Source organism: Prionailurus bengalensis, chromosome B3 (assembly GCF_016509475.1).
Source record: "Prionailurus bengalensis isolate Pbe53 chromosome B3, Fcat_Pben_1.1_paternal_pri, whole genome shotgun sequence".
NCBI classification, from domain to species: domain Eukaryota; kingdom Metazoa; phylum Chordata; class Mammalia; order Carnivora; family Felidae; genus Prionailurus; species Prionailurus bengalensis.
The window spans coordinates 52,238,528-52,261,928 of NC_057355.1; the positions used below are offsets into that span (position 1 = coordinate 52,238,528).

General features: G+C 45.6%; 1 protein-coding gene across 1 annotated transcript in view; it reads left to right on the forward strand.

Moving 5' to 3' along the window:
• Window positions 1-23,401, forward strand: part of MYO5C (myosin VC) — a 117,890-nt gene that overhangs the window by 24,662 nt on the left and 69,827 nt on the right. Inside the window, exons 5-12 of the mRNA XM_043554512.1 lie at window positions 190-334; window positions 3,351-3,507; window positions 5,423-5,566; window positions 6,596-6,677; window positions 7,720-7,827; window positions 14,353-14,459; window positions 17,823-18,088; window positions 22,399-22,480. Coding sequence (XP_043410447.1) covers window positions 190-334; window positions 3,351-3,507; window positions 5,423-5,566; window positions 6,596-6,677; window positions 7,720-7,827; window positions 14,353-14,459; window positions 17,823-18,088; window positions 22,399-22,480 — 1,091 coding nt within the window. The remainder of the gene's footprint in view (window positions 1-189; window positions 335-3,350; window positions 3,508-5,422; window positions 5,567-6,595; window positions 6,678-7,719; window positions 7,828-14,352; window positions 14,460-17,822; window positions 18,089-22,398; window positions 22,481-23,401) is intronic.

Here is a 23,401-nt window from a genome sequence, read left to right on the forward strand (position 1 = left end):
TCATCCAACTCTGAGAGTAGCCCAGAAATGTGGGTGGCATCTGTAGGCAACTGAGATTCGGAGCATTAAGTGATCTGCCCAAAGTCACATGGCAGGTTTAATAACTGGTGGAGCTGGGCTTACTCCAGAGAACCTGGAGAAATGGGTGACGGTCAGAACCTCAGCATTGCATCTGGCATCTTTCCCCAGGAATCATTTTGGTGGCTATGAATCCTTACAAGCAGCTGCCAATCTACGGAGATGCCATCATCCATGCCTACAGCGGGCAGAACATGGGCGATATGGACCCACATATATTTGCTGTGGCTGAAGAGGCATACAAGCAGATGGCCAGGTAGCCGCTTACTGGGTGGGACTTCCTCTTACTCTCCCAACACTCCTGCATTTGCTGGGCCCTCACAGTGGTGGGGAGAAATATGGTGTGGTCTAATTAAAGGTGACCATGCGACCAGAGAGTGAGGGCACTTGGTAAAGCAGACTAATGAGTAACAAATGATTGTATGTGGAACCTGTCTAGACCGAGTTTCCTGGTTTTTCTTCCTTCTAAGTAGTCAAAGGTCAAACCTATCAATCTGGGAAAAGCAGATGCTTCTCTTGCACTGTGTTTGGTTGGAGGAATATTGATTTATTCTCCACTGTGAGATGTTTAAGCTTTATTCCCCATCTAGCCCAGCAAAAAGTTATGATGGATGAGCACAGGTTTTAGATGTAAAAGCTTTGGAGTTTTATCCTCTTTCAGCTTCAATGTCCTCATCTGTAAAGTATGAAGAATAGAGGGGCACCTGGGTGGCTCAGTCGGCTGAGGGTCCAGCTTCGGCTTAGGTCATAATCTCGTGGTCCGTGAGTTCGTGCCCCACATCGGGCTCTGTGTGGTCAGCTCGGAGCCTGGGTCCTGCTTCCGTTTCTGTATCTCCCTCTCTCTCTGGCCCTACCCCACTTGCTTTCTCTCCCTCTCAAAAAATAAATAAACATGAAAAAAATTTTTTTTAGGTATGAATGAAGAATAGAAACACCATCTTATCTTTGCTGATCCTTTTACAGTTTGAAAAGAACTCTCCGGACAGTGGTCTCCTTTAAGTCTTGCAACACCCCTGTGAAGTCATTTGAGCCACCATCATTGCCCTCATTTCATAAATGGAAACCTGAGGCACAGAATCTGGACCCTACATAATCTAGGCAACCATCTGAGTGTCCTCAGCTTTAGTGTCTTCCCTCTGTGAGCCAGACACTCAGAGAACACCCATTCTACTATGTGCATGGTTCTCTCCTACCAAGAAGGCTGGTGGGCATTTTAGAACTCGCATGGCACCTCTCCCAGTCATCAGGGACTGGATGCCTTTTAGATCTTCTGTCCGTGGAGTGAGACCCTCATCCTAAAGGCAAGCTAATACTTACCATCTCCTCCATATTGTTGGCACCAGAGTGTCAGAGGGGAAGTATGTGCCCCTCCTGGTTAAAGAGACTTCCCAGAAGCCCCACAAAGACTTCTGCTCACAGCTCGTCTAGGACCTATTCACAGGGCCATGCCTGGTGGCAAGTAAGGTTGGAATAGGTAGTCTTTCATATGCACAGCAGTGTTCCCACTGAAAATTGGGGCATAGTCTCTAAGAAGGAGGGGAGGAGGAATGTTGGATAGAGATTCACCAGTTAATAACCAGTTACCTTGGTCTCTGCTACAGCATATTTCCTCCAAACTGAAAAACACCCGTGGTTTTAGGATTTGCCCTGGCTCCCTATAAGTCTTCCAGGCAGTCTGCAATTAAGGTCCATGGCTCATAGCCTGATGGGCCAGGGCTGCTCCTGTACGTCAACAGTATGAGCTCACTGGAGCTATCGGGCTGAGCCAGTTTCAACTTGAAAAGTCCATTTTCTCTGGAGGCCTGTCTGTCTAAATGTGATAGAAGTGAACTTAAGGTAGGTTTGTACTGGACTTGCTGATACTAACCTGGGAGTCAGAAAAGCCCAGCTTTACTAAGCCCGGCTCCATTTCTATCTGGCGGGGGACACTGTAGGTGTCCGTCACTGATCTCCTCAGAGTCTTGCTCTTTTGGGCAGGAACTCCATCTCTGAGGTGGTCCCAGCATTCACAGGGAGGTGCTCTGCCCTGGGTCAAGTCACCTTACCTTTCTGAGTCATTGTTGTACCATTCCATAAAAATAGATACATGTGGCATAGGATTTTTGTGAGGCTTAAATGAGGATCCTTATATTCATGGAATGCCTTGTATCTATAAGCAGTGCTGGATACATAGAACAGCTTTATAGTACAGTCCTGCTATCAACTTATGATGCGAGAAGTTGAATACATTAAAAAAAATTTTTTTTAATGTTTATTTATTTTTGAGAGAGAGACAGAGCATGAATGTAGGAGGAACAGAGAGAGAGGGAGACACAGAATCTTAAGCAGGCTTCAGGCTCTGAACTGTCAGCACAGAAACCAACTCAGGGCTCAAACTCTCAAGCCATGAGATCATGACTTGAGCTGAGGTCGGACACTTAACTGACTGAGCCACGCAGGCACCCCCAAGTTGAATACCTTTTTAAAGATCTCCAGCATGTGGGCTTACTGAGCACCTATGTTCCCAAGCATATTTTGAATAATTGCTCTCCAAATAATGCCTTTAAAATGTTTTATGTTTATGTGGGGATACAGAGGAGTTGACCTGGGCCCAAGATGGCTTTCTTTAGAGGCCTGCTTGCAAGGTAGGTATAGGGCTAGCCTCTGGGAACTTGGATTTTAGGAAGTTCCCCACCATTATCCAATTGAGGAGAGAGGTTCATTGTACCTTGACTGTGTAGATGATGTGGTTCATGCTGAGCACCTGCCTTCCTTCAAGGCATCTGGAATTTTGGTACATGCTCTGCCTATGTGACCAGCCCCCAATACAAACCCTGGCCACTGAATCTCTAAAGAGCTTCGTGGTAGACAGCACTTCCCATGTCTTGTCATAATTCATTGCTGTAGTAATTAAGGATTCACACTCAGCTTCCTCTGGACTTGGTCCCATGTGCCTTTCTTCTTTGCAGAGTTAGCCTTTTGGTGTGATGAATCTTAGCCATGAACATGACTGTGTGCTGAGTCCTGTGTGTCCTCCTGGTGGGTCACTGATCTGAGAGGGTCTTGGGGGACCCTCAACATGGGGGACAGGGCAAGAAAGAAAGTTTAGCTTGATCACATAGAAAAAAAGACTAGAAGGGAATTCACTGGAATGTTAAAAAGTAGTTACCTTAGAGTAATGAAACAAAGTTTACCTTCTCTCCCCTTGTCTGTGTTTTTCTTACTGAGTATATATTACCTTTTTAATAGGAAAAAAACAGTATCTAAAAAATCCTTTAATTTACTTGCTTTAGAAACAATAAAAATCAGTCAATAATTGTAAGTGGGGAGTCAGGTGCTGGAAAGACAGTGTCTGCTCGCTACGCCATGAGATACTTCGCCACCGTCAGCAAGTCCAGCAGTAACGCCCATGTGGAGGACAAGGTTCTGGCATCGAACCCCATAACTGAGGTGTGTACCCTGCGGGAGGTGGGGAGTGGGGTCACAGGCAGCAATGTGCAATAATGGAGAAGTGGATTGGTTGTGTATATGTTTCCCTGGCTAACCTGAATCCCTCAGCTTTAAAGACCATAGAAGTGAGGGCCAGAAAGTCTGTTCTCTGATAGGATTCGAAGGAGCTTGAAGAAGAGACTACCCTGCTAAGGCTCTCTCCTCAGTCTGCTGGGCTAGAAATCAGATTTCAGGAGTCCTGTGTCTATATTTATATACCAAAGGAAATTTCCTTGACCACAGACACCACTGGTGCACTGAGACCACTGGTGTTCTTCAGCCAATGACCCCAAGTTTCATGAGCTGATTGTTAAATATTCAGAAATTTTTTGGTAAGCTGACTATTAAAATTTTGATAGTTCAACATCAGTCACGGTGGGAATATTTACACTTTATAAATTGGCAAATGCCACATATCAAGGCTCTTCTGCTTCCCTCGCTGAGAGCTGATCCACCAGCCCAACTCTGACTGGGAGAGCAGTGTGAACAAGACCAGTCCTCATGGCACCCAGGAGCAAGGAGACAGCCCTTAAGGAAGAAGGGTCATCGCAAAGACTCAGGAGATGATCAAAGGCCAGCTCTGACTGCTTTGCAAAGTGGGAAAAGGACTGATTTAAATTTATTTGGAAGCATTGCAAAAAATTAAGACCATTAGATTCCTAGACCTCTTCTCTCTGTTTTCTCAAATCAAAATCATCAATGTTTATCAGGCCTATTTTGTTTAAGCCCCTGTACCAGATAATATAGGACGTAATGGAAAAGAATAAGCCCCAGTCCCCAAGTTTTAAGACTCCTCTAACATAAACATGTTTAAAGTTAAATGGAGGGACGCCTGGGTGGCTCACTCAGTTAAACGTTCAACTTCAGCTCAGGTCATGATCTTATGGTTTATGAGTTTGAGCACTATGTTGGGATCTGCACTGACAGCATGGAGCCTGCTTCAGATTCTCTCTCTCCCTCTTTCTGCCCCTCTCCTACTCAAGCTGTCTCTGTCTCTCTTAAAATAAATAAACTTAAAAAAAAAATAAATGGAAACATAAACCACAATCTAAGATAGCAGTAGAAAAGTTGCCCAGAGGTACTGCCCAGTGGGTAAATTTGTGTGATTATTTGTTCAAGGTTGGTCTCACCCACTAGATTATAAGCTTCACGAAGGCAGGACCATGTCTTCTTGGTTCACCTTTGTCACCCAAAGACGTGGCGCATAGCAGGTGCTCAGTAAATATGTGTTGTCAGAAAGCATGATGACCTGGGCAGGAAGTACAGTATGTGTGCATGAGAAGGGTACTTCCAGATGGAAAATGCTCAGGAAGGGGGAGGGGATGGGCAGAGAAGAGACAGAATTCAAGAGTAGAAGTAAAAAGCAAAAGTCATGCCTAGAATATGGAAAGAATGGGAGAGGGCAGTTTTTTGGTTGAGTGGAAGGTCTGGGTAGAGAAGTGGTAAGAGATAGGGAAAGAAATAAAGTTTGAATGATGTGTTCTTTTAATTGAGCATCTATAATATTTGGGGCACGGATGTGGTGATCCTCCCAACTCCGCAAGCTGCGTATTATTCCCATGTTACAGATAAGAAATCCAGACTTGGAAAGATGAAATTACTTTTCTAGCATTATACAGACAGCAAAAACAGCCTAGGAACCATGAAACATCAGAACCTGTGCTCGTTCTAATCCTGCTCAGTGTCTCCTAGCAAGATGGAGGAGAGCCTTGAATGGCAGGTAGAGGATGTGTCATGTCCCCTCTGAGCTTTGGGCTGCTTCCCTCACCCGCCCCCCCAACCTTCCTCTGCTAAACAGACCTTCTCCCAGCATACAGGATTGGATTTTATTAAGCAAAGATCTTTTTAACATTATTGAGGGTTCTCTGTTTTGCAGGCTGTTGGAAATGCCAAGACCACCCGCAATGACAACAGTAGTCGGTTTGGGAAATACACAGAAATCAGTTTTGATGAGAGAAATCAGATTATAGGAGCCAACATGAGAACTTACCTGCTGGAGAAATCCAGAGTTGTCTTTCAAGTAAGTATAAAAATATCAGTTAAGTTTCCTTTTTCCCAATTCGTAAAGTACTATTTACACTTACATACTCATTAGACAACCTACATTGCTTTGTGACTTGAAGAATAGAGTTTCCTGTCTTTCATTTGCATTTTGGCTTATTTTTTTCTGTTTCTTAAAAACAAAAAATTGATGGATAGATGCGATATCAGTGGAATGATATGACTCCACCAAAGGGAAGAATTATGATTTTTAATTTTGGGGCATTTAAAAGATCCTTAGTGTTTAACAATCAAGTTTCTCTTTCTAGAACACAAACTGCTTGAAACAGACAAAGATGTTAGACTGGCTTTTCTGTCAGGAAGGGAATGGGCTTACAGCTAGTGGGTGGGGGGTGGGGACTTAGGAGAAAGAGCCTTCTGTCAGTAAAGTGGAGAAAATTCTCCTAGTTTTGGCCCAGGAGAGTAACAGTAAGCCTTATATCGCAGGATGTTTCTTAAAATTTTCAACTAGTTCAGGGGCACCTGGGTGGCTCAGTCTGTTGGGCATCTGACTCTTGATTTCAGCTCAGGTCATAACCCCAGGGTCATGGGATCGAGCCCTGCATCAGGCTGAGCATGGAGCCTGCTTGGGATTGTCTCTCTCTCCCTCTCTCTCTCTGCCCCTGCCCGCTGCTAGCTCTTTCTCTCTCTCTCTCTCTCTCTCTCTCTCTCTCTCTCTCTCTCTCTCTTTCTCTCAAAACAAAAATTTCACCTAGTACAAATTACATTATTCTCACTTCGCAGAGTGTTTTCATTTACTAGCATTTTCTCTGGGGTCCTTGTCTGGAAGGCAATCATGAGCCAGCAGCTCTCCCTCTGCCAGTGAGCCAGCAGAGGGCAGCAAGTTGCTCACAGACTTATCAACCAGAGAAGAAACCCATGTAAGTGTTGGTGTCTGTGAGAGCAGAATTGTCAGTCCACGTTAGCCATCTAAGACCCATTCCCTGAAAACCTCACGTTTTTACTGTAAAGGGTTGCCATAACTTCAGGATTTTTCTTTATTTTACAGTCAGAAAATGAACGAAATTACCACATTTTTTACCAGCTCTGTGCATCTGCGCAGCAGTCGGAATTTAAACATCTTAAATTGGGTACGTGGTGGTGATGTATGGAAGTATCTGTCCCTTTTATGTAGGGGATTAAATTCTAGGTTGATTTCTTCTTAGAGTAGTATCACTTAAAGAAATATTCTGTTCCAAGACATAAATCCTTGGGTTTAGGGGTGGAACTGATGCATCTAACTAAGGAGATACATGGAGGGGCAGGGTGGAGACCTTCAACTCCAGGGATTTTTTCAAAGCTCATGGGTGTTCATGATCATGCAGCCAGAACTACCTGAATAAGGCCTCCTGACCACTGGGACTTGGTACTGTAAACCCCTATGCTTTTCTTTACCTGAACTTCCTTGGGTAGCCGTTTTTCCAACATGTAAGACATATTTCCTTGTCTTCTGAGACGGAGTACCTCTGTCATAATTTGAGCTTCCTTGATGACTCAAGGTCATTATTATTTATAGTTCTGACTAATTATGCTGCAGGGACAGCAGAACTCTTTGTCCTTTAGCACAAACAGTGGACTCCTGTGCTGTCACAGCTCTCCTCTCTTGGTTGTCTGTGCTATATTGGTAGATAGAATTGTCCAGTAAATTTCTTCACATCTCACATAAAGATAATACCTATGCCTGTCACAGAATGTGAGTAGCAAATGTGGAAGAGCCTTCTGAAGGGTCACAGTCACCTACTATTCAAATATTAGGTGTGCATATGGTTATCCTCTTGATTGTGGTGATGATTTTGTCAAGGTATACTGTATCAAAACTCATCAAATTACACATCTTAAACATGTAGAGTTTATTCTGTGTTCAATAAACCCCAGTGAAGCTGTATAAAATGGTTAGATACAGGAACAAACACCATGAGCTTTGTAGTCATGCCCGTGTTTAAATTCTTGCCCTGCTTCACTTTTCGGAGCCTTGGCTTCTGTGTCTGTAACGTAGAATTCTAAGGAATAAATGGATTCCTGTGTGTTAGGTGCTTACCACAGCGCATTACGTGTGAGCTTCCTGCCTTGCTTCTGATAAACACATATGTACAAATGTATGTGTCACAGACATTAACAATCTTTTGATTTCAGGGAGTGCAGAGGAATTTAATTACACAAGAATGGGAGGCAGTACTGTCATTGAGGGTGTGAATGACAGAGCAGACATGGTAGAGACTCAGAAGACCTTCACACTGCTGGGTAAGTTGAAGTGTCCTGAACAAGGTGTGGCCATTTTCTCTTTTAAAAAAAAGGAAAGACAGGGACGTCCAGGGTGCATGTGTTTAAAGAGTCCTAATAAATTCTAATCTTGGGATGAGCCAGTCAGAATATATTTGGAGGCCAAGCATTCAAGACAATGCTTTAACCTTAAAAGATATAGAAATCAACTCGTTAGCCCTCAGGCTCGCTGATTTGCAGGTGAGAAACATGGGCTGTGCTCCCGTGGCTGCCCCAAAGCTCCTCTGGGCTGACTTCGGAGAAGACTGGTAAATCAGGTCTGGAGGGTCATGCTGCCCCTATTTGGCCTGATAAAATAGCAGACGCTTACATGGAACTTACCGAGTGCCATGCACCATCCTAAGCACTTTGTTACCTGTATTAGCTTGTTTAGTTTACAAGCACTTTATGAGGTGGATGGGGCATTTCCCCCGTTTTACCACAGGGGAATGGAGAAGTCTTACAACATTTTTATATAGCAAACAAGATCTTGGGTTGCTTGGTCTTTCTCCACTTTGCCTTTCCCACATGGAGCTCACATTTGGAAAGTGTCTATCAAATGACATTGATAATAAAAATTGTCATTCACTTTCCCATAGTGTATCAGTGTAGACTTTAACACCTACCTGCCAGTCAAAGCTTCCGATCTGTGGTTTGAGACGACAGGCCATTTTTACATCTCACAGAGAGTATTTGTTTTACCAGTTTGTTTTCATTATTGTGGCTTGGTTGACTATATTTAAATGTAAAAGGCAAAGAGTTCAAGGTTAAATGTATCAGAAAAATAGGCAAGATTTGGATAATGGTGAATGAAAACTGGTTGGTTTCCTAAGCACAATTAACGATCTGATTTTGCCTCTTCCAAATGCATTAAGGAGAAGGGAAGTTTAAGTATTGTATAATAAGATAAACACTTTGGGTACTGATAAACATTTTCTTAAGATAATTATAGTCATAATTTCATCTTTTTATAATGTGCTCCATTGAGAGAGAACACCATGTATAAGGAGGGATCAGGTGGCCTCACTCTGGCACGGCCCCTGTGGGACCTTGGTCCACATGCCCTGTCCTCCTTCCCACCTCTACCCTTGCGACACTCCTTCCCAGCTCTATAATGTTTCACCTCACAGCAAAATGATACAAGAGAAATAGAGTAGGCTTTGGGGTCAAATAAACATGACTTGAAATCTAGTTGGCAGAACTCTAAAGGGGTTGCCCTTTCTGAGACTCAATTTCCTGGTCTGTAGAATGGCCATATTCCTTACCTACAGGGCTCTTGTGATAATTGGTAAGGAAATGTACGTGAAAGTCCCTGACACCAGGCTGAGCATGTAGCCAGTGCTTGCTAAATATTACAGCCTGCCCTCAATCTCTGTTTGCTATTGTCCAAGCCCTAGCCATCCTTTGAGCAAAATACCCCCTTCTCCATGAAACCTTCCCTGATCATTGGAGACCAGCAGCAGCAATTTTTTTTTTTTCACTGCCTCACACAAATCAGATGGTTTTCACAAATATCCACACTATCAGGTCCAGGACTAGGGTGAGGAAGGAGAGGCGACTAGAGCACAGACTTGAAGGAGGCACTCAGGTACTCATTCTCAGGGTGACACAAATGTCGGGTCAGCCCCTGGCACCCAGCTTGCCTCACCTTGTCCCACCCAGCCTTACACACCTGGCGTGGGTGTCTTGACAAAGCCCCCAAAGTCTTGTGGGGAGATAGAGTAAAACAATCTACTGCCTCTCATGGCTGTTAATGGTGTAGGCTGCCCGGTGTCAGAAGTGGGTGGGGTGGAAGGAGGTTGGGGCCGTCTTCCCCTGACCTTCCAGGGAGCCCTCTCAGCCTGTGACTGGTGTGGTGGGCAGAATGCCAGGAATGTGATGGACTCTGCACCTGTTTACTCTCTACCAAGCCTGTGACTTAAAGATGCTAGCCCAGTGAATGTCTCCTTTGATCAGCTGTGCCTTGGCCGTTAGACCTCATAATTTAGTAGTAAATTATCTATCATCATGTATTTGCTCCGATTTTTTTCACGTGTCATAAGATGGGTCTGTGGCCTTGCATAGATCACTTACTTTTTTCTGGGCATCAGTTTCCCCATTTGATTACTGAGATAGCATTGAGAATATTCAGTTGTTCCAATTACCAATTGCTTTTTCCCCAAATCTTAGTGGCCTAATATGACACATTATTATTATGTTTCGTGATTCTGGGGTGACTGGGCTCACCTGGATACTTCTCATTTGGGGACTATTCTGTGCCGGTGGTAGGGGCCTGATCTTCTGAAGCCTTCTTTCTCCTATCAGCTGGAATGGTTAGAAGTACTGGGGCCTGGGCGGGCATCTCTCTCTCTCCACAGGAACTTCCTCACAGCACGCTGGTCCCAGGGTAAATGAACTGTGCACGTTGTGGCTAGCTTCTCCCAGAGCTGGTTACAGTAGGCTTGGCGAAATCTGTAAGACTTTATGAACCAGCCTCAGAAGTAAAGCAGCATCACTAATGCCATGTGCTAATGGTTAAAAGTGAGTCACAGGGCCAGCTCAGACTCATAACTCATGGTGAGAGAACTGCACCGTACATGAACACTGGGAAGATGATGCACTGGGGGCCATCTTTGGAGAGTAGCAACCACCCACCCACCCCCACCCATCCCAGTAGCTGTTAGGGATGCTGTGAGGATTAAGAGATTATGTCTAAAGTGGTTTATGAACTATGGCATGCTATATCAGTATGCAAGATCAGTATATATTTAATGAAAGCATGACTTCACTGCATGAATCACTAAAAAATGTCCTAGACCAGAGGTCAGCAGATTGCTGTCTGTTTTTTGTAAATAAAGTTTTATTGGAACATAGACACACTCATTTGTTTAAATATGGTCTATGGCTGTTTCCATGCTGTGGTGGCAGAATTGTGATAGACTATACAGCCTGCAAAGCCTAACAAGAAAACATTTGCTGCCCTTTGTCCTAGGTGGTAGAGTGAGCATAGTTGATGGATTCCTTAGAGTTTTCTTACAGTATACGAAGATTCATGGATGGACTTCATGAAGCTATCTTAGCTTCGCCCCTGTGTGTCTCACCAAGGAAGTTCCCTGATGACTGCGTGCCAGGCAAAGAAGTTTGAGCAGACGGCAGAGGTCCATTCACTGTTGTGGAGTGGAACCAGATGACCTCACTGTAACTTTGAGCTTGCCATCATCCTGTGACCGCCCCACCCAACCAAATACCTTATTCTGCATGCTGATTTCAGGGTCTCTAAACCTTTGCCATCCAACACAGTAGCCATCAGCCACAAGTGACTGTTTTCATTTCATTTAAATTAAAATGAAATAACCTTCGGGGTACCTGGGTGGCTCAGTCTGTTAAGTATCCAACTTCAGCTCGGGTCGTCATCTCATAGTTCATGAGTTCGAGTCCCATGTCTGGACTTGTCTGTGCCGACAATTCAAAGCCTGGAGCCAGCTTCAGATACTGTGTCTCCCTCTCTCTGCCCTTCTCCTGCTCACACTCTGTCTCTCTCTCTCTCTCTCGAAAATAAATAAACATTAAAAAATATGAAATGAAATAACCTTAAAAGTTCAGTTTCTCAGTTGTATTAGGCATGTTTCAAGTGCTCCTAAGCACATGTGACTAATAGCTACCCTATTGGACAGCACAAATACAGAACATTTCCATCACCTCGGAAAGTTCTAAACAGCAGTACTTCTAACAATGTGTGTGCCTTGTTGATACTGCTTGTCTCACTGCTGTGTTCTCTTGTTTGGGTCTCAGTGTTCTCTTTTTTATTTAAAAAAAAATTTTTTTTTAACATTTATTTATTTTTGAGACAAAGAGAGACAGAGCATGAACGAGGGAGAGAGAGGGAGACACAGAATCTGAAACAGGCTCCAGGCTCTGAGCAGTCAGCACAGAGCCCGACGCGGGGCTCGAACCCACGGACAGTGAGATCGTGACCTGAGCCAAAGTCAGACGCTTAACCGACTGAGCCACCCAGGTGCCCCGAGTGTTCTCTTTTTTAGATGGAGATCTCCTCAAGGGTAGACCACCTAACCTGAATTGTATGTAGGTTTATAGCACCTTTGGTCAGACCACCCTTTTTAAAAATGTAATTGCTAAATAAGTACTTGGTTGATTTGTCCATTGCTGTGGTTAGTTATGAAGCTAGTATGGAGAAATTAGCAGTGAGGTCATCTAAGTTCAATATGCGCATACATTTCACAACACATCCCATACATGGGTCTCTGAAGTCTGCTCAAACTTCTTTGCTTGGCATGGGGTTGTCAGGGTCCTCTGTGTTTAGGGTCCACAAAGGGATGTAGCTAGGACGGCTTCACGAACTCCACAGGTCTTTTCACATATTGCAGTGGTCTCTGGCCTTAAACTGCTTGGATGCCCAGCGTGTCCTAACCCTTCTTTGTCTTAGTTTCCCCCTCTATAAAATGGGAACCATGATGGTGCTCACTTCATATAGTTGTTGTAAGCATTAGATGAGATGATACATGGAAAGTACTGGAGACAGGGTCTGGCCCAGAGTTGCTTCCAGTTCTGCTCCTGAGACACCTTAGCTGGTCATGGATTTATGTACCGATGAAGCAGAAGGGGATGTACTTTGACCAAAAGCTCCTTTCCTTTGTTCTTCTGATCTCAATTAACTCTTTTATCCTTGCCTGACCGTTTACTCTCTGACAGAATGAATACCCTGGAAAGAGTCAGACTTGGCCTGGACCTCAGGCTCAAGATCCTTGCCTGTTGTGCTTCTCACTGAAGTCTCACTCAGGCCAGCCACACTTTCACATGACCTTGCCTCACTAAAGAGAATTCCTTCACTGAGGTCTTAAGTCCTCTCCTTCACATCCTCGCTTTGGAGTTAGTTCACTTTCGTGGATTCTGGAAGACGTGGAATAGTGAAATGATTTAGTTATGGATCAGTCACACAGTGAGTGGGGAATGCCAAAATGAAGATCCCCAGATGGTGTGTTTTTAGTTGCTTTTCCTCCTCACTGACGTGACGCTTATCATGGTAGTGGCCTGGGGCGGGGCGGGGGCGGGGGGGGGGGTTATTTCTGTTAGACGCATCTGTCTTTCTAGTGGAAGCATTAAGTCCAAACAGAAGGCAGCAACAATGCCTAGACTCAGGCTGAGATGGAGCCTTCCACATATTTTTGGTTTGAAATCTTTTGCACCTTTGGTTTTGTTTAATCTTTGAAGTAGGGAAGACTGTGTAGGTTCTGAAATTATTTAAGAACATGACCTAGCTGCTATTGAAATAGTGCAGGTGTCCTCAAGGGAGAAGCAGAGGGTGGCTGTGGCCACTCTTACTCAGCATTTAGGACCTGCTGTTTTTTGCTTGGAGGGAGTGGGGGGAGTCACAGGTGATGACACCTGCCATTCCCACGCAGACCAGGGAGCATGGATATCGACATGAATGAGCCTGCCCCCCCCCCCTTAGAGTATCTCCAAGCTCCTTGATGCACCACCTGGTGCCTACCCCCACCCCCCACCCTACTCCCGCCCTGGAGTCCTGACCTAGCAAAGCCCTGCTCGCAACTGGCAGGTTCTCTATCGTGATTTGCAGACATTGGACACAAAATCCTCCCTAGTAGCTGGCTAGGTTTATTTTTGGCTCCAGGAAATGTGCTAATGACCTAAGGTGACTGAGTATGTTATATATTCGTAATTTATATGCTACCTACAGCAGTCAGGGTCCCAGTGGGAAATACAGGGTCCACATAAATTAAGATAAAAGAAGGAGGGTTTATCTATGAAGGGACCAACTACAAAGATGTGGACAGATCTATGGGAGCTATAAGGGGCAGCAAGTAGCCAGGGTCAGGAGCAGAGCTGTTCACTGCTCTTTCCCATTTGGGCACAGCAGTGTCACTGGAGCCAGAAAGTAGGGTTGGGGGAAGTCATCACCAGACCAGGAGCGATGACCTGTCAGTTGGCAACACTGACAGCCTGAGGCAACTTTGCAGGGAGAGAAACAGGGATGACCTATCTAGTACCTCTCTCCTCCTGATCTCTGATCTCCTGCCAGCAGTCCTCGCTGGTCACACCCAACCAGAGGCCAGAGGGCATGAGAGCCCATTGCCTTCAGCCAGATGGTTCAGCCCCCTGAGGCTGCAGAGGCAGATGGAATCCATCCAGCACCCACCACAAGAAGAATTCAAGGAGCTTGTGAACCAAAAAAAAAAAAAAAAAAAAAGAAAGAAAAAAAAGAAACACAATGAAAATAAAGGAAGCATATCACGTCGAATAAATGAGAGCTGATTCTCTCAGGAAACTGACATGAAGTGGTTACTTGCATATTACTTTTTGTGTTGAACTTCTAGCAGCAATGCCAAAAGGGGAAACCTAGAGGGCTGCAGAATTCACATCTGTGTCATTTCAAGTTCAGATCTTGGCACTGATGGCACTAGAGTGTCTTGAAAGAATTCAGGTGCTTATCTTACTAGTGTGAAGTAAGAGAAGAAAGGCAGTAACCCTAATTTGGAAATTTTTTTTCAGGTTTCAAGGAAGATTTTCAGATGGATGTTTTTAAGATCCTAGCAGCCATCCTCCATCTGGGTAACGTGCAGATCACAGCGGTGGGCAACGAGAGATCCTCAGTTAGTGTAAGCCGCTGCTTTGTTTCACCTTCCTGTGTTCAAAGAGTCATGAGTAGAGAGTCTTGTGTTACCCTGCTTCTGCATCTCAGCACCGGGCACAATGGGCCCACCGGGGAGACCTGGTTTCAGGAGAAGAAAGCAAGGATTTCCAGGGGTGGCTTTTAAAGAGTAAAACTTCTTCCTCTTGCAACAGTAGAGGAGGGGGAAAGGCATTCTCTATGTGTTTTCCTTTATTCAGTAAGTTTTTACCAAGTTCCTTCTATGTGCCAAGCTCTGCTGTAGGCTCTGGAGAAACAGCAGCAAACAAAGCAAGACAGGAAGCCCTTCATGGGGCTTATGCTCTAGGGGAAGTGGAGGGGAGGAGACACAATAAGTAATTATGGGCTCTGGCAGCTGGTGGTGGCTATTAAAAAGGAAACTGAAGCAGAGTAGGGGGTACAGAGGGGCTGTACGTCTTTGTGTAGAGCATTCAGAGAAAGCCTTGCTGATATGGTGGCGGTGGGGAGAGGCCTGAAGCTGAGAAGGTGAGTTGTGCCTGTATTGGGGGAAGAACATTCAAAAGTAGAGGGAACAGCAGGCGCAGAGGCCCTCAGGCAAGAGGTGTTTGAAAAATAGTAAAAAAAAAAAAAAAAAAAAAAAAAAGATCAAGTCAATATATCCAAAGAGGAATGAGTAAAAACAAGGGGTGGTACATGAGGCCAGAAAATGTGTGTGTGGGAAGAGAGGGTACAAGTCACGTAGGGCCCTGAGGGAGCTGGATATGTTAAGCAGAAAGGATGCCTCCTGCCTCCCAACACTTGCCTGCACTAAGCACCAATGGTGCTGGCTTTCTCTCTGGAAATATATTCCATAGAAGTTTTGTGACAGGTTTCTTTACTTACCAAACACAAAGTTAGTTTATATGTGTGTCTCTTCAACAAAATTATGAGAAGTGATCCTTGGTAGCGGCATGTATTTGGTTATGCTCGTTACTATCCACATCAAGAAGAAAATAACATATAGTGAAAAATGTTTCTATGAAATGTGCAGTCTCTTGACCTTTAAAGCTTGGCATGTATATACACGTCTATCTTGTCAGCTGCCATCACCATAACAAAACAGCATAGGCTAGATGGCTTCAACAACAGGAAGTGGTTTTCTCATAGTCCTGAAAGTCTGAGATCGGGATGCCAGCATGGTTGAGCTCCTGATGATGGCTCTCTTCCTGGCTTGCAGATAGCCTCCTGTTTGCGGTGTCCTCACAGCAGAAAGAGGGAGAGAGAGAGAGAGAGCTCTGGTCTCTTCTTCTTCTAAGAAGGGTACTGATTCCATCATGGGGTCCCACCCTTATGACCTCATCTGAACACAGTCCCCTCCCACGGGCCCTACTCCAAATACTGTCACACTGGAGGTTAGGGCTTCAAAATATGAATTTTTGGAGGAAGCATTCAGTTCATGATCTAACAGTGTCCATTTTCATGTTCTCCGAAAGACTCATGGTGACAGTACACTGGTAATTTCTTGGCTCTCTGGTACCTGAAGTTTAGGGCAGAAGAGAACCAAACAGAGTGGATGGAGCATGTAGTTTTTGGCTCAGTGCCTCAGTTCTGTTGTCCTTTGACCAGGAAGTAATTTTCCTCCCTCTCCTCAAGCTCTCACACTAAGTGCCCCTCCCATCCCACCAGTGTCCAGCCCTCATTGGGTTAGTCAGTTCACATGAGACTGGGAGCTTCTGGGAGAGGGGATAGTAGGCCTGGGTAGGAGCCTCTTGTGCATGTGGTGGGTGTTCTTTCTCCTTCTGTACCTTCCCATGTACCTCCGTGGAATGGGCTTCTGCACGCGTTCTTTTCAAACTCCTTAGACTAAAGGTGTGATTTCCACCCAACAATTGCCCTTGCATTGAACTCTGTCCCATGAAGTTTGTTATGAAGGTAGTATTTTGGAGGAAGAGTTAAAACCACTAGACTAAAAATCCTTTGTTTATCAATCTAAGGAGACAAAGTCCTCGAAAAAGATGTATAATCTCCTTTATTGAAATTTTACTTACTTATTTTGAGAGAGACAGAAACAGCATGAGTAGGGGAGGGGCAGAGAGAGAGGAAGAGAGAGAGAATCCCAAGCAGGCTTCACACTGCCAGTGCTGAGCCTGATGTGGGGCTCAAACTCACAAAACTGTGAGATCATGACCTGAACTGAAACCAAGAGTTGGATGCTTAACTGACTGAGCCACCCAGGTGCCCCAAGATGTAGAATCTTCATAGCAAATTAGAGTTCTATAATTATTGGTCCTATCTTTGGAATATACATACCATTTGTTTGCATCAGAAACTTGAAATATCAGGCAAATACAATCTAGATGAAGTCACCTTTTTAAGAATTGTTGCCCCTTTCCTTCCCCCTGTGGCAGGACCTGTAGCTGAATGTTTTTGACTCAGATGGTTTAGTTCCTTCTTGGAAGGAAGAAGACCCATGACTCTAGCAGTCTGCTACACACTGAAGAGGTCAGGTGCCCGAGTAAAAGCTTTGTGTTCCTGGAATGTTGGTCAGAAGGGGTGTGGGTGGACATTAAGGAGGTACTGGGACTTTTTAGGTTCTATGCTCCACTGTAATCTGATGCTTTTTAAGTACAACCACATGGTTTTCTGATTGCCTGTGATGATTCTACAGATTAGCCTGCCTCAGAAGTTCCCTTGCCAGAGAGGAATGATACTGCTCAGTCACAGGGTTCACACCTCCTTGCCAAGTGACAAGGACTCCTTGTCCATGCTGGTTGAGGACAAACAGAAACAGACCTTTCCTTGTCTGCTGACCAATGGGGCAGCTCTCATGCCCCAGCTGGGAGAGAAGCAAGATTTACTTTGTGTGTCCAGGAAAAGTCTTTGACACATTCACCCTGTCAGCTGAGAAGCCAGCTCTGTGAAGGGACCCCACCGGGTGCTCTGACGATGACATCTAGGTACCTTAGGACTAAGACCTCCCATGCAAAACCCGAGCACACAGGGAGGGACAGAGTGAGTGAACGTGCAATGGCAGGTGGCCCTGGCATCTTGCAAAGGAAAGAGAGGGACCTTGAGGCTGTGTCCACATGCACAGAAAGGGGAGGATTGCCTTCGTGGCCTTACTCACCCCTGACATTCTTTGGCCAGAATGAAAATCCAGGTGGGATGCAGCCCAGGACTGCCAAGGCCATGTGCAGGCCCCATGCTGCTGTGGCCTCTCCTGCCTTCCTCCCAGGCTTGCCTCTGTCTCATGAGGCCTGGTGATTCTCACGCCAGTTCATCCTTGTCTCTCACATAGGCCCAGATGGAGGCCGAGGGGCCCCTGCTGGGTGGGCTGGAGCTGGGTTGGATAGCCAGATGGCCCTGATGGGGTTTGTGCTTGTTTTTGAAGGAGGATGACACTCACCTGGAGGTGTTTTGTGAGCTCCTTGGCCTGGAGAGTAGCAAATTTGCTCAGTGGCTATGCAATCGGAAAATCATTACAACCTCTGAGACGGTGGTAAAACCCATGACCAGGCCCCAAGCTGTCAATGCCAGGGATGCACTGGCCAAAAAGATCTACGCTCACCTGTTCAACTTCATTGTGGACAGAATTAACCAAGCGTTGCAGTTTTCAGGCAAGCAGCACACTTTTATTGGTGTTTTGGACATTTATGGGTAAGATTCTCTTCTGTGAGCCTGTCTTTTGTCATTTAAATGTCAAATGCTCATTATTTTTAGATCATTTTGTTCTCGTTCCTTTTTTGTGTTTCACATGATCAGAAAGGTGGTCTTCTCTCTGTTTGCATGTATGAATGTTAAGTATGGTCCCCTGGGCTCCAGTGTGTTTTATGTAGAGTGTATTAAATCAGTGCTGAATTAATAATGGCTGACATCAAGAGCTCACCATATGCTAGCTACTGTGCTGGATGGTTTTCATGTGCTTTCTCACTTTTCAAACAGAAAGGAAACAACCAAGGCTTAGACTCAGAAATGTGTTCGCGGTTGCTCTGTTGGTGGGAGAGCCCAGTGCTGTGTGAAATTCCTGCTCATGTCTGAGATGTGGAGCCCTGACACACCTTTCCCATTTCAAAGGGGCAAAATGACATTCCCAGACGTTCTGGACCTTGCTCATGTTCACAGGGTCCTAGGTCGACCCAAACCCAGGCTTTTGACCAGCCAGCTTCTCACACCAGAATCCTCTTCTGTTGTCGGACCCCAGCCCTTCTCCAGCTCTTCTAATACTGTTGGGGACCAAGTTCCCACCACACTGGAGGCGCTTTTCCTCCTCTTTGCCCAGTCTTCCTTTTCTAAATCCCAGGCCAAACACATGCTCCAGATGCCCACAGAGTCCCCAGAGTGTGAGTAAGTGAGGACAGACCAGCGTGGGAGCAGGCTCTGAGGGTTGGTGGAACTCAGGCTTCTGTTTGTCAACACCTGGCCTTAAATACCCAATGCCTCACCCCTCCCAGGACCAATCCTGGTTTCTCCGTGTGGGAAGGGGCAGATTATTCCATTTGAGGCATCACAGAGTATCCCACCTGGCTTGGGGAGTGTTCCCCCACACCCTGTGAGAAGCAGCCCAACCTCTCTTTCCCATACAAAGAGGAGAGCCCGGCTCTAGGCACCCCTACCCCGGCCTGCTGGAGGAGGGAGGAAGCAGATGGGCCATGATGCTGTTGAACTTTTACCCAGGTACAGAGAAACCGCTTTCCCATAGTTTAATGTGAGACAATGCCTCAAGGGAGTTACTTTGTTTAATTTAGATTCTGAGTTAATGCATGTGACTCCCAATTAATAGCATGTGTCAACAGTTCTAAAATACTGATACATCACTGGGATGGTCTAATAAATGATTTACCTTGTCTTGTTCTAAAAAGAGGATTTGAGCAGCCAGTAAAAATCTAAGTAGACTTTTAAAGTGGTTTTTTTTTTTAATGTTTTTTATTTGAGATAGGGAGAGGGGTAGGGGAGGGATAGAGAGAGGGAGGGAGAGAATCCCAAGCAGGCTCTGTGCTGTCAGGGCAGAGACCAACTTAAGGCTCAGTCTCACAAACTGAAAGATCATGACCTGAGCCAAAATCAAGAGTCAGACGCTTTACCATCTAAGCCACCCAGGTGCCTCAACCTAAGTAGGCTTTTAAAAACTAATAGTCTTATTTAACAATGGTCTCTTTCATTGTGGTGTAAATACATGATTGTTACAGTAATCTCTCTTCTGTGTTTTTTAATGTGTTAAAAATAAATAGTCCTTTAGGGTATATTATTCCATTTATCCAGCACAATCACGTGTGTGATTGGTGAATGGAATAGGGACATGGCCCTTGTCCTCTTGGGATTTAATCTTAGTGGAAGAGGCAGGCAGGTAATTAGAGATTGAGAGGGTTCTTGTGATGGGAATAAGCAAATGAGCAGATGGATGTGCTGGAGGTTTGGGGGTGGGGGGAGGAGGGCAGCTGAGTACGAACCTCGGTGTGGAGGAGAATGGCTGGCAGGCAGCAGATCCACGAAGACCACTATCATAAGGAATTTGAAGTTTTGGTTCAGTGAGCAAATCAGAGACAGGAGTAACTATAAATTTATAAGAACTTGTTAGAGTATACTTTAAATTAAAATTTAAAAATTAAGTTCCTCTTCAGAAATTCTAAAAGCGTACTTGCCGCCATCCATGAATTAACAATGCCTTCTAAAAAAAAAAAAAAAAGAAGAAGAAAAAGAAAAAAAGAAAGGAATAAGCTCTTCTCTAAGTAACAGTGCTGCCGCCTGGGGCGGATCCTTTCACTACTTTCTCCATCTGGTAAGCTCACGTGGATCAGCCCTTGCTCATGCACACCATGCAGCCTTTGAGGGAACGGGGCTCAATTCCACCTGGAAATACAGCAGCCCCAAAGTAAAAGTTAGCAGCGCTGAAAAGCTGTGAGTCTGGAGGTGTCTGCTCAGAACAACATGAAGACTTGTGGTTCCCCAGCCAGTCGGGCTGGGGTCTGGAGCTATATGCTGGGGTTGGTCTATGTGCTCTGGATCCAGAGTGGGAAGGGCCTGGGGCTAGGAGGCAGAACCCTGGGAGCAAGCATGGCAGCAAACCAGTTGTGTGGCCCTGAGAGAGTCCAAGACCTCTCTAAACCTCAGTTTCTGCATCTGTAAGATGGGACCTCTCTCATAGGGTTATTCTGAAGACCAAATGGAAGAAATTGTGAAGTCGCCTTAAGAACCATAAGCATCATTTAAATGTGAAATGTTGTAGCTGATGTGCTTCTGGCATTTTAAGTCATAGATTTTGGTCTTCCCATGGCTTTTGAACTTTAGATCTGAGGGCCCATTTTGGGGAGAGGGAGTAGGCAGGGAGAGGGCAGGAAAATAATAATATTTGATATTCCATCCCTGCTCTAGAAAGCCTTGCTTTTGGCCCTGGCTATGGGCTGAGGAGCATAACAAGGCCCTTTGGACTCTCCCCCTGGCCTAGCGCTGGTCTGTCCACCGTTTCCAGACCGGCCCTGGGCTTCTGAGGGTATATGTGGAATGGGATCATCAAGAGCTGTGTGGGTTCTGCTCCTGCTCTGATCACCCTGAAGCTGTCCAGAGTGCAATCCAGGCCCTCAACCTACCCTGGAATTCTAACCTGAGCCAAACTAGCTCAGTCAAGTGAGGTTCCCAGGGAACCTGTGGTTGGAGTTGGCAGGAACCACTCAGAATTAAAGCAATTAAGAACCAAGGCTTTGGAGGCACTAAGAGCTGGGGTCAAATTGCATGTCTGGCACTACTCGCTGCTTTGGCCTCTGGCCCTCAGGTGTAATGGTGGGTCTGGCTGGTCCTGCACATGGGGCATTGTTAGGGTTAAGTGAGGTCATAGGCCCTGACCCTCATACCTGCAGTGCAGGAGCGCTCCTGGCAGAAGCGTTCACCTGGCTGGGAGGCAAAAGTCGGTGCTGTGTTTTGTCCAGCCCACATCACCGCTTACAGGGTGAGAGAATTCACATGTGAGTCCAGATTTTCAGCTTCTCTTGTGAGTCGAGCCGTCTGGCATTCAGACCTGCGTTAATCATGGTCACGGCAGATGGAACGGAGTTGCAGCTGCTGCCGCAGGACAGCCTGCTTGTGGTAGCCTGCGGTAAGGCTCACTGTAGTGCTGTCTCCAGCCCGCTCCCTGTTTCTGTCACCGCCTGCCTCCTCTCCAGTCTTGAGCTTGCAACTCCAGAGATAAGTATTTAAAGTCTAAAAGTAGACCCGATGGGGTCTGCTGGGCTGTGGGCCATCGAATGACCTCGCCCTTGTCCTCCAAGAACTATGAAGCCAGGCCTTGAGGAGGCAGCTGTGCAACAAAGAGTGAGCGAACAGGAAACAGCATTGCCTTTGACCTGAAAGCATGGGCCTTGTAGTCAGGCAGGCTCATAGTCGCTGCGTGACCTCAGGCACCTTTCTTAATCTCTCAGAGTCCCATTTCCTCATCGACAAAGAGAAGATAATTGGGTGTCAGTGCTGTTGTGTGAATCAAATGATGCATCCTCTTGTGACCAGCCTTCTGGAAGGCCTGCTTCAGGGTTGGTGCCTTGTACACACCAGATTCCTTGGAGAGGCAGCTTGGAAAAAGATGATTTGTAACCTGCCAGGATATTAAAACCAAAAGTTGTGAGGCATATTTAAAATTTGCAGAAGGGTGCCTGGGTGGCGCAGTCGGTTAAGCGTCTGACTTCAGCCAGGTCACGATCTCACGGTCTGTGAGTTCGAGCCCCGCATCAGGCTCTGGGCTGATCGCTCAGAGCCTGGAGCCTGTTTCTGATTCTGTGTCTCCCTCTCTCTCTGCCCCTCCCCTGCTCATGCTCTGTCTCTCTCTGTCCCAAAAATAAATAAAAAAGTTGAAAAAAAAATTTTTTAATTTGCAGAAAACATAGCAAACTTCTAAACTGTGAAGTTCATCAAAAAATACTGAGCTATAAACAAATGTGTGTGCCCTTCAAGAAATGTTTTAACTTGTTTAAACCATATTTCAGTTTTGAAACCTTTGATGTGAACAGCTTTGAACAGTTTTGCATCAATTACGCTAATGAGAAGCTGCAACAGCAGTTTAACCTGGTAGGTGACTTTTCTGCCTTCTTTCTTTTCTGCCTACTTCTCAACCCTGCATGCGAGCCAAAGAGCCTCTCTCTCCTCACCTCTCCAGAGTAGTGAAGGAGCCACACGCTGGGTCACTGCACCACCTTGTGGCCATATCTTGAAATCATACTTGCCCATCCCTTTCCTGTTTTTCTAGGCCCCTGGCCAGCTGCTCAGCTTCAGTTCATCGCCTCCTGTGCTTGCTCACAGACCCTCTGTGCAGTTAGACTGAATAATTTAGTTTCCACGGCCCTGCAAGCCTCTTTATCCTTGTACCTGCCCCTCTCAGTGCTGTAACCCACCTGCTCCTGTCCTGAGAGCTGAGATGGTTTGAATCTCAGCTCTCTCACATTCTTCCTTTGGGACCTTGGGCTCAGAGCCTCAGTTTCCTCTTTTTTAAAACTGGGTCAGTAGTCTCTGCCTGTGTAATGTTGTAAGGAGAAGACCTAACACTGACTCATACTCATTAAATGTTTCTTTTCTTTCCTTTTCCTCACTTTGGAATAAATCCATGTATACTGTTGAATTTCATCCCCTTGCAAATTTGTATTTTCTCAAGGATTCCCTGGAAGTTTAACATTTAATAACTACAAGTAAGGTTTATTCCAGGTAGATATGCTACGTAGCTCACTTGAAGTCACCCCACCATTCTTTGCATTCCCCTTAGTCCCCTCACTACTGTGCTGTCTCTGGTCTGAGAGTCATTTGTTTCTCAGCTTCCAATTGGGCTTCTTCTCCTCACTGCCCCTCCCCTCCCCCCACGTGTAGCCAGGATGAGCCTGTCCTCTGGGAAGCCTCCCTGATACCTTTAGGGCCTGAACAAGGAGTGAACAAAGCTCTCCATGTTGTTGGCTTCTCACACTGGCCCCACAGCCAGCATTTGCGAGCAGGCTGGCTTCC